We start from the raw sequence: 7,765 nt of genomic DNA on the forward strand, positions 1-7,765 counted from the left end.
CAAACATAAAATGCTATGGAAAGGGAGGGAAACAGGTCCGTGGCGTAGGAAGTGGCGATGGAAGTAGTAAAAGCGAGCAGTCCTAAGTGTTGGAACTGTTTATGAGGATTAGAGAAATGTATCTGCAATCATAAAATGCTATGGGAAGGGAGGTAAACAGGTCCGTGGCGTAGGAAGTGGTGAAGGAAGTTGTAAATGCGAGCAGTCTGGAGTGTGGGAACTTTTTATGACGATTAGATTAAGGGATCTGCAATCCTAAAATGCTATGGGAAGGGAGAGAAAAGGTCCGAGACGTATGAAGTGGTGAAGGAAGTAGTCAAGGTGAGCTGTCCGGAGAGTGGGATCTGTTTATGACGATTAGATTAAGGTGAATGTTTTGTAGAGAATGAAATTAAATGGAGATTATAAGAGGAGAAAAAAAATGAACACACTTTTGGGATAGGAGAACAAGCACTGTTTTATTTACTTTTTGATACACAACATGTGTTAGCAATAGAGAATAATTTAATTTGATTAAGAACACATGTTAGTTGCAAGGAAAAGAGATGTACATTAAATAAAACATAGAGTGTTAAATAATATGAATGGTTAAAGTTTACTGAACATACCGGGGGCCTTGAATCCCCAGTGGATTCAACAAAAACAGTTCACGAATCCACAGTTGGCAGGGGAAACACTTTGTGGGCAGATCTTCTGAGGTTGCCACTTGATGTTTTTAAGTCTATCACTCGCACAACCCCATCAGCCCCTGGATGAACTGCTGTAATTCGAGCGAGAGGCCACGAGAGAGGTGGTGAGTCCATATGTACCAGAACAAGGTCACCCACTTCAAGATTTTTTGATTTCCGAGTCCACTTGGTACGTTGTTGCAAGTTGTTTAAGTATTCTAGGTGCCATCTATGCCATATGCGTTGATGAAATGCTTGAACTAGCTGCCATTGCTTGAGACGGTTTTCAGGAACTGTCAGGAGATTAGGTTCAGGTACTGCTGTGAGGGGTGCACCAATCAGGAAGTGTCCGGGAGTCAGTGCTGCGAGATCCGAAGGATCATTTGAAAGAGGTGTCAGTGGTCGGGAATTGAGCATTGCTTCGATTTGGGTCAACAATGTGATGAATTCAATGAGTGTTAAGACTGAGTTTCCCATTACTCGACGGAGATGATGTTTCACATTCTTTACAGACGATTCCCACAATCCTCCTTGATGCGGAGCGGCTGGTGGATTAAAATGAAAATTGATGCCTTTAAGTGAAGAGAATCGTTGAATCTTCCGTTTGGAGTCTTGACAATAAAGAGATTTTTCAACAATCTTGCGTAGGGTAGAGTCAGCACCAATGAAGTTGGACCCACAATCCGAGTAAATGTCGGAAGAATGTCCTCTGCGAGATACAAATCGAGTCATTGCAGCAATGAAAGATTCAGTCGTTAGGTCTGTTACTACTTCCAAATGTACAGCTTTCGTGACGAGGCAGATGAAAGTACAAAAGTATGACTTTATGTGTCTCACTGCCTTGAGGTTGAAGATTTTAACAGTAAAAGGCCCTGCATAATCTATGCCGGTGTGGAGGAAAGGTCGAGCAGGAGTTACACGAGACTGAGGGAGATCAGCCATGAGAGGACACACATTTCTAGGTTTGACTTTGAAACATCTGACACATTTATGGATACGAGAGCGTATGGCACAACGGGCAGACAGTATCCAAACATGTTTGTAAAGTAATGCTTGAGTAAGCTGAGGGCCTGAATGAAGATTGTAGATATGGTAGTGGTCAATGAGGAGATTTACCACATGATGCTTTTTTGGCAGAATAATGGGATGTCGAGCATCTTCAGGAAGTGATGTCTGAGAAAGACGTCCTCCAACACGCAATAATCCAAATGAGTCAATGAAAGGTGAAAGACGTTGTAAACGAGTGGAGCAAAATGATTTCCGTTTGAGGCAGTTGATTTCTTCTGTGAATACTTCTTTTTGTACAAGTTTAAAAATGTGATATTTTGTGTCTTTCAGTTCCTGTGTTGAGATGAAACCTTGGCGTTTTTCAGAACCTTTACAGTTGTGTATGAAACGAAGGACGTAAGCAAAAATCCTAAGAAGTCGTTCCCATGAAGAATATTTAATGAGAAGATTGGTCAGCGTAGATTCAGTGGTAGTTGACACAAGTACAGTTAGAGGAGTGTGTTTTACTTCATCTAATGTTGAGATATCTGTAGGTGAAAAAGTTACATCAGGCCAGTTTGAAGGGGGAAGAGAAAGCCAAGAAGGCCCTGACCACCAAAGGGGGTGAGACACAAGCTCAGTGGCTAGAATACCTCTTGAAGCACAATCAGCAGGGTTTTCCTTGCTAGGGATGTAACGCCAACAGTGATAGGGGACAAGTTCTTGTGTTTGGGCGACTCTGTTAGCCACGAATGTTTTCAGCCTGTAAGATGGAGTTTGAAGCCATGTCAAGGTTACTGAAGAATCACACCACAAATAACATTGGTTGAGTGAAATTAAGGGTTTGAATGAAGAACAACAGAAGTTTACGAGTTGAGCTAATAAGTGGGCAGCGCAGAGTTCTAATCGTGGAAGAGTCACCTTCTTGAGAGGGGCGACTCTAGTTTTAGATAAAACCATACGTGTAGTCACTTCTCCGTTGGGTTGGGAACATCGTACATAGACAACAGCTGAAAACCCACGTTCAGAGGCGTCTGAGAAGCCGTGAAGTTCAACACTAGAATTTGGAGAGATTTTCAATGCTCTAGGGATCTGAATGTCTGCAAGTGCTGGTATCGCTGAGATAAAGTTACTCCAAATTGCACTAAGTTCTGGAGTGAGAGGTTCATCCCATTGTAGACCGGTCGTCCAGAGAAGTTGAATAAAACATTTCGCTGTCATAGTACATGGGCTAAGAAATCCACAAGGATCGTATATTTTAGCGACTAGACTGAGAACGTGACGTTTAGTTAGTGTTTTTGGCGGTAGGTTGAGATGAAATGAAAAATTGTCCGAGTCTGGAGACCAGTGTAGGCCAAGAATTGAGAAATGGGGATCAGGTGTATTTTCAAGAAAGACTGGAGAGTCTTTATGAGTGTCTGGAAGAGACTGAAGAAGCTCGGGAGAATTTGAAGTCCATTTTCGAAGTTCAAAGTGTCCACGGTTGAGTAGTTGAATGAGTTGATTTTGAAGGTTCTTTGCTTCATCTACCGTGTCTGCTCCAGTTACAATGTCGTCTACGTAAGTCTGAGTGCGCAAGACATTTGCTGCTTCAGGGAAGTCTTTACCTTCGTCTTCAGCTAACTGGTGGAGGGTACGAATCGCTAAGTAGGGTGAGCTATTTACTCCAAAAGTCACTCGAGTGAGTTTGTATGTGGATATATCTTCAGAGGGATTGTCACGCCACAAGACGAGTTGGAACAGTTGATCGGAAGGTTTGATTAAGATTTGAAGATACATTTGGCGAATATCGCAAGTGAAAACGATATTGTGTGTTCTGAAATGTAGCAATATATCACAAATGTTGGTCTGTAATTTAGGGCCGGTCATGAGAGAATCATTGAGGGAAATTCCAGAGCTGGTTTTGCAGCTTGCATCATAAACGATTCGGAGTTTAGTTGAGGTACTGGATGGTTTCACAACTGCATGGTGTGGCAAGAAATAGTGAGGAGAGTTGATATCTAGATGAGGTAGTTTTACCATATGACCTTGAGAGATGTGTTCATTTATATTGTCAGAGTAAGCTTTATACAAATCAGGAGAGAGTGCAAAACGTCGTTCAAGTGAGTGAAAACGTTGTTCTGCGATGAGTTTGGAAGATCCTAAAGGTGGATGATTTTCTTTAAATGGTAGCTGAACTAAGTAACGGCCATTTTCGTCCCTAGAGTGGGTAGCTTTAAACAGATCTTCACACTGTTGCTCTTCAACCGATATCTTTGAGGGTACAGATAATTCCTCTAATTTCCAAAATTTCTGTAGAGAGTTATGCAATTCGTTGTCAACCGTTGAGAGCAGAGAGATGGATGGAGTGTTGGCAGGCTGGGAATCGGTTGAACAAGGTGCATTCCCCATAACAACAAAGCCAAAGTGAGTTCCCATCATGTTAGGCATGTTAGGGCCGAGAGAATAGTTTTCATTCGTTAAAAGAAGAGGGAAGAGAGAAGCTCCGATCAGCATGTCAATGGGCCCTGATAAGTGGAAGCTGGGATCAGCAAGGGGGTAAGGTTTTACTTTCAATAGAACTCTTTGTGATATTTGAGATCTAGGGAGATTGACAGATATTTTATCAAGTATGTGCACTTCATGGTTGGATGCAACTAATTTTCCTGCCAGTGTGTTAACAGTGAGGTTCACAATACCCTTTGTGAGAGTTGGAGATTGAGAAAGACCAACTACTTGTAAGTTGGATTTGAAACGAGGTGCATTCAGTAATTGAGCAGCTTTTTCACTAATAAAATCACACATGCTGCCACTATCAATCAATGCTCTGAACACATGAGAAACGTTATTTTGAGCAGTAACTTTAACCAGTGTTGTGCCTAAAATTACAGTTTTAGGGATTTGATTAGCAGGACTGGCTTCCTGTGAGCAAAGAGATACGGTAGGTTTTTCATTCGAAACATGAGTGGTTGATGGTTGTGATGATGTAGAACCTTGAGATGTCTTGTCATGTTCAAAATGAAGTAAGGTGTGATGACGTTTGTGGCATTTGAAGCAAGATGCTTTAGACTTACATGTTTTAACATCATGTTTTCCGAGGCAAGAGACACATCTGTTGTTGTCCTTTACGGTTTTAAAACGTTCATTTGAAGAAAGAGAGAGAAAGCTAGGACAAGCATAAACCTTGTGGCCAGTTGATGAGCAGACAAAGCAGGGAAATGAGAAAGGATTTTTTGAGTTGTCTTGATTTGATGGAGTTGGAGTAGAGACCATTGTAACTTTCTGAGCTTGAATGAAAGAGGGCTTGGATGTGAAAGATTTGGGTTTAAAATTTGAATTGTGGTTGTTCGTACTTTGAGCAAACTTGGTATGTAACACAGCGTCTTCCATTTGGTTACACTCTTGATTAAGAAACTTGACTATTTCGACTACTTCTGGTAGAGAATGTGTTTCGCATTTTATATTAATTCTAAAAGCCTCTAGTTGTTTTAGAAGGTCATTGTCTAGTTTTCGTAAGAGTATGGTGGACAACAGAGGGTTAGAGTTAGAAGTAATGTCACAGTCAAGAGCTTTAAGTGCTTCTGTGTGTTCATAAAACAAGTTGAGGAACGTTCTGAGACATTTGTTTGAGGTAGAGGAAATGTCCGGTAGGTCGATCAGTTTGTTTAGGTGAAGTGTAGTTAACCTTCGGGTGTTGTGGTATCTGTCTCTGAGGAGCTGATAGGCAATTGAGTAATTGGCTGAAGTGATACTGAAAGCTTTTACGAGATTTAGTGGTTCATTTTTGAGCACGCTGAGAAGATATTGAAATTTAGTGACGTTTGAAATGCTTTCATTCAGATGGATGCTAGTGTCAAATAAGTTGATGAAACTTACCCACTGTAGAGGAGAACCATCAAACGTGATGAGGTCTAGTTTTGGGAGTCTTACGTGAGCAGATGATGAAGCTGAGATGTCACTAATTCTTGTTGAATCTTTACTTTCTTCTGGAACATCTTGCGGCTGCTGTTGGAGAAGGGCTTCAATCCGAGACTTGGCTTCGACGAATAGCAGTCGCAGTTTGTCTTCAGTGTCACTTACTGCATCCAAATCTAATTCTTCTGATATATGTTCCAAGGCTCTTTCCAGGTAATTTTCATAGGCTTCATGTTTCTTTTCTAACTGGTTCGAGAAGTTGTTTAAAGTTCTGATTTGTATCACTGACAAGATTGAGGGGGAAAGTGTTTCAAGCTCTTGTACAGATTTGAGAATCTTTTCAAAAGAATTTTGTATGAGAAGGGTTGATTTGTTGAAGTTTGAGAGTGAAATTGATCTGGTAGCCATATTGGACAAAACAGATGGAGTGAAACTTTACTAAGAATTAGATAGAGTTTGTGACACTATGAGAGTGGGGAGAAACATAAAGAGATTGAATGATAAAATAAAGATATTTCGATAGCTTGAAAGTGTTCTGAAAATTGAATCCAAAGACTGAAATTCAAAATCCAGGCTCGATTAGGACCAATGAATGTTTTGTAGAGAATGAAATTAAATGGAGATTATAAGAGGAGAAAAAAAATGAACACACTTTTGGGATAGGAGAACAAGCACTGTTTTATTTACTTTTTGATACACAACATGTGTTAGCAATAGAGAATAATTTAATTTGATTAAGAACACATGTTAGTTGCAAGGAAAAGAGATGTACATTAAATAAAACATAGAGTGTTAAATAATATGAATGGTTAAAGTTTACTGAACATAAGGTATCTACAATCTTAAAATTCTATGGGAAGAGAGGGAAACATGTCCGCGACGTAAGAAGAGGTGAAGGAAGTAGTAAGGTGAGCAGTGTGGAGTGTGGGAACTGGAAACCGTTTGTAGCGGTTAGATTGATGTATCTGCAATGCTGAAATGCTATGAGAAGGGATGGAAGCATCTCCACGACATAGAAAATGGTGAAAGAAGTAGTAAAGGCTAGCAGGGCGGAGTGTGGGGAATGTTTGTGGCAATAAGATTAACGTATCTGAAATACTAAATTGCTATGGAAAGTGATGAAAACAGGTCCACGATGTAGGAAATGGCTTAGAAAGTAGTAAAGTATGAGCATAGTGTGAAAACCGTCTATGGCAGTTAGATTGATGTATCTTTAATCCAAAAATACTACGAGAAGGGAAGGAAACAACTCTATGACGTAGGAAATGGTGAAGGAAGTAGTAAGGCTTGCAGTGCAGAGTGTGGGAACTGTCTTTGGCAATTACATTAATGTATCTGCAATCCTAAAATGCTATGGGAAGATAGGGAAATAGGTCCACGACGTAGGGGGTGGTGAAGGAAGTAGTAAAGGTGAGCGTGTTGAGTGTGGGAATGGATTAATGTATCTGCAATGCTAAAACGCTATGGGAAGAGACTGTAGACTGTAGGTTAAATAATTACGATTACGAAGCAAGAATCAATTCATATTTCGATACATGCAATCGTTTATAATAGTAATTTACAAATGAGTTGACAACAGCTGATTTTTACTCCATAGAGGATAAAACTATTTTTATTTCCTAAAGAGTAAAAATGCTACTTTAGACCCGCAACGCATGCATTAAAAACGACTGGTATTACTGCAATATGACCAAAACAATATAATATAAACCCTTGATGACTCCGCTCAATTTTGTGGATGCCTCTGCAAACGCCACCTAGTTATCAATAACATTACTAAACCGATAAGCTCAATATATCGCAGGTTCTCTGCGGCGGAACTGTACCCGACACGATTATGAATCTTCAAACTGCTAGATCACCTCTCAGAATTTAGCTAGAATGATGAGAGAATTGTCGTTTTGCAAAATGTACTATGTGATTTAAAAAAATGTAGGCTATAGGCCCAAAGTTACAATATACAGATTCCAGTGGCAGTGACGACTAAAAATAAATTGAATATAATAAGTTATTTTTGGTTGAATAAAGGAAGAATTTTCTGATCTTGCCAAATATTTACAGATAGTCTCGATGATAAACTTTTATACATAGTAAACATGGGGAGCGAGCTGGTCTAGTGGTTAGAGCGTGGGACTTCGGTCCAAGAGGTCCCGGGTTCAAATCCCGCCAAATCACCAATGGATTTTATCTAAGTGATAATGTTGCAACCCCTAGGT

General features: G+C 40.1%; 1 protein-coding gene across 1 annotated transcript; it reads right to left on the reverse strand.

Moving 5' to 3' along the window:
• Positions 1–647: 647 nt before the first annotated feature.
• LOC128992869 (uncharacterized) lies at positions 648–5,957 on the reverse strand. Its single transcript, XM_054416612.1, has one exon. The coding sequence runs from the start codon at positions 5,955–5,957 to the stop codon at positions 648–650; it is 5,310 nt and encodes a 1,769-aa protein (XP_054272587.1).
• Between the last annotated feature and the right edge of the window lie 1,808 nt (positions 5,958–7,765).

Source organism: Macrosteles quadrilineatus, unplaced genomic scaffold, assembly GCF_028750875.1.
Source record: "Macrosteles quadrilineatus isolate MER2022 unplaced genomic scaffold, UCM_ALF_1.0 Scaffold_4__1_contigs__length_99947679, whole genome shotgun sequence".
In the NCBI taxonomy this organism is placed as follows: Eukaryota; Metazoa; Arthropoda; class Insecta; order Hemiptera; family Cicadellidae; genus Macrosteles; species Macrosteles quadrilineatus.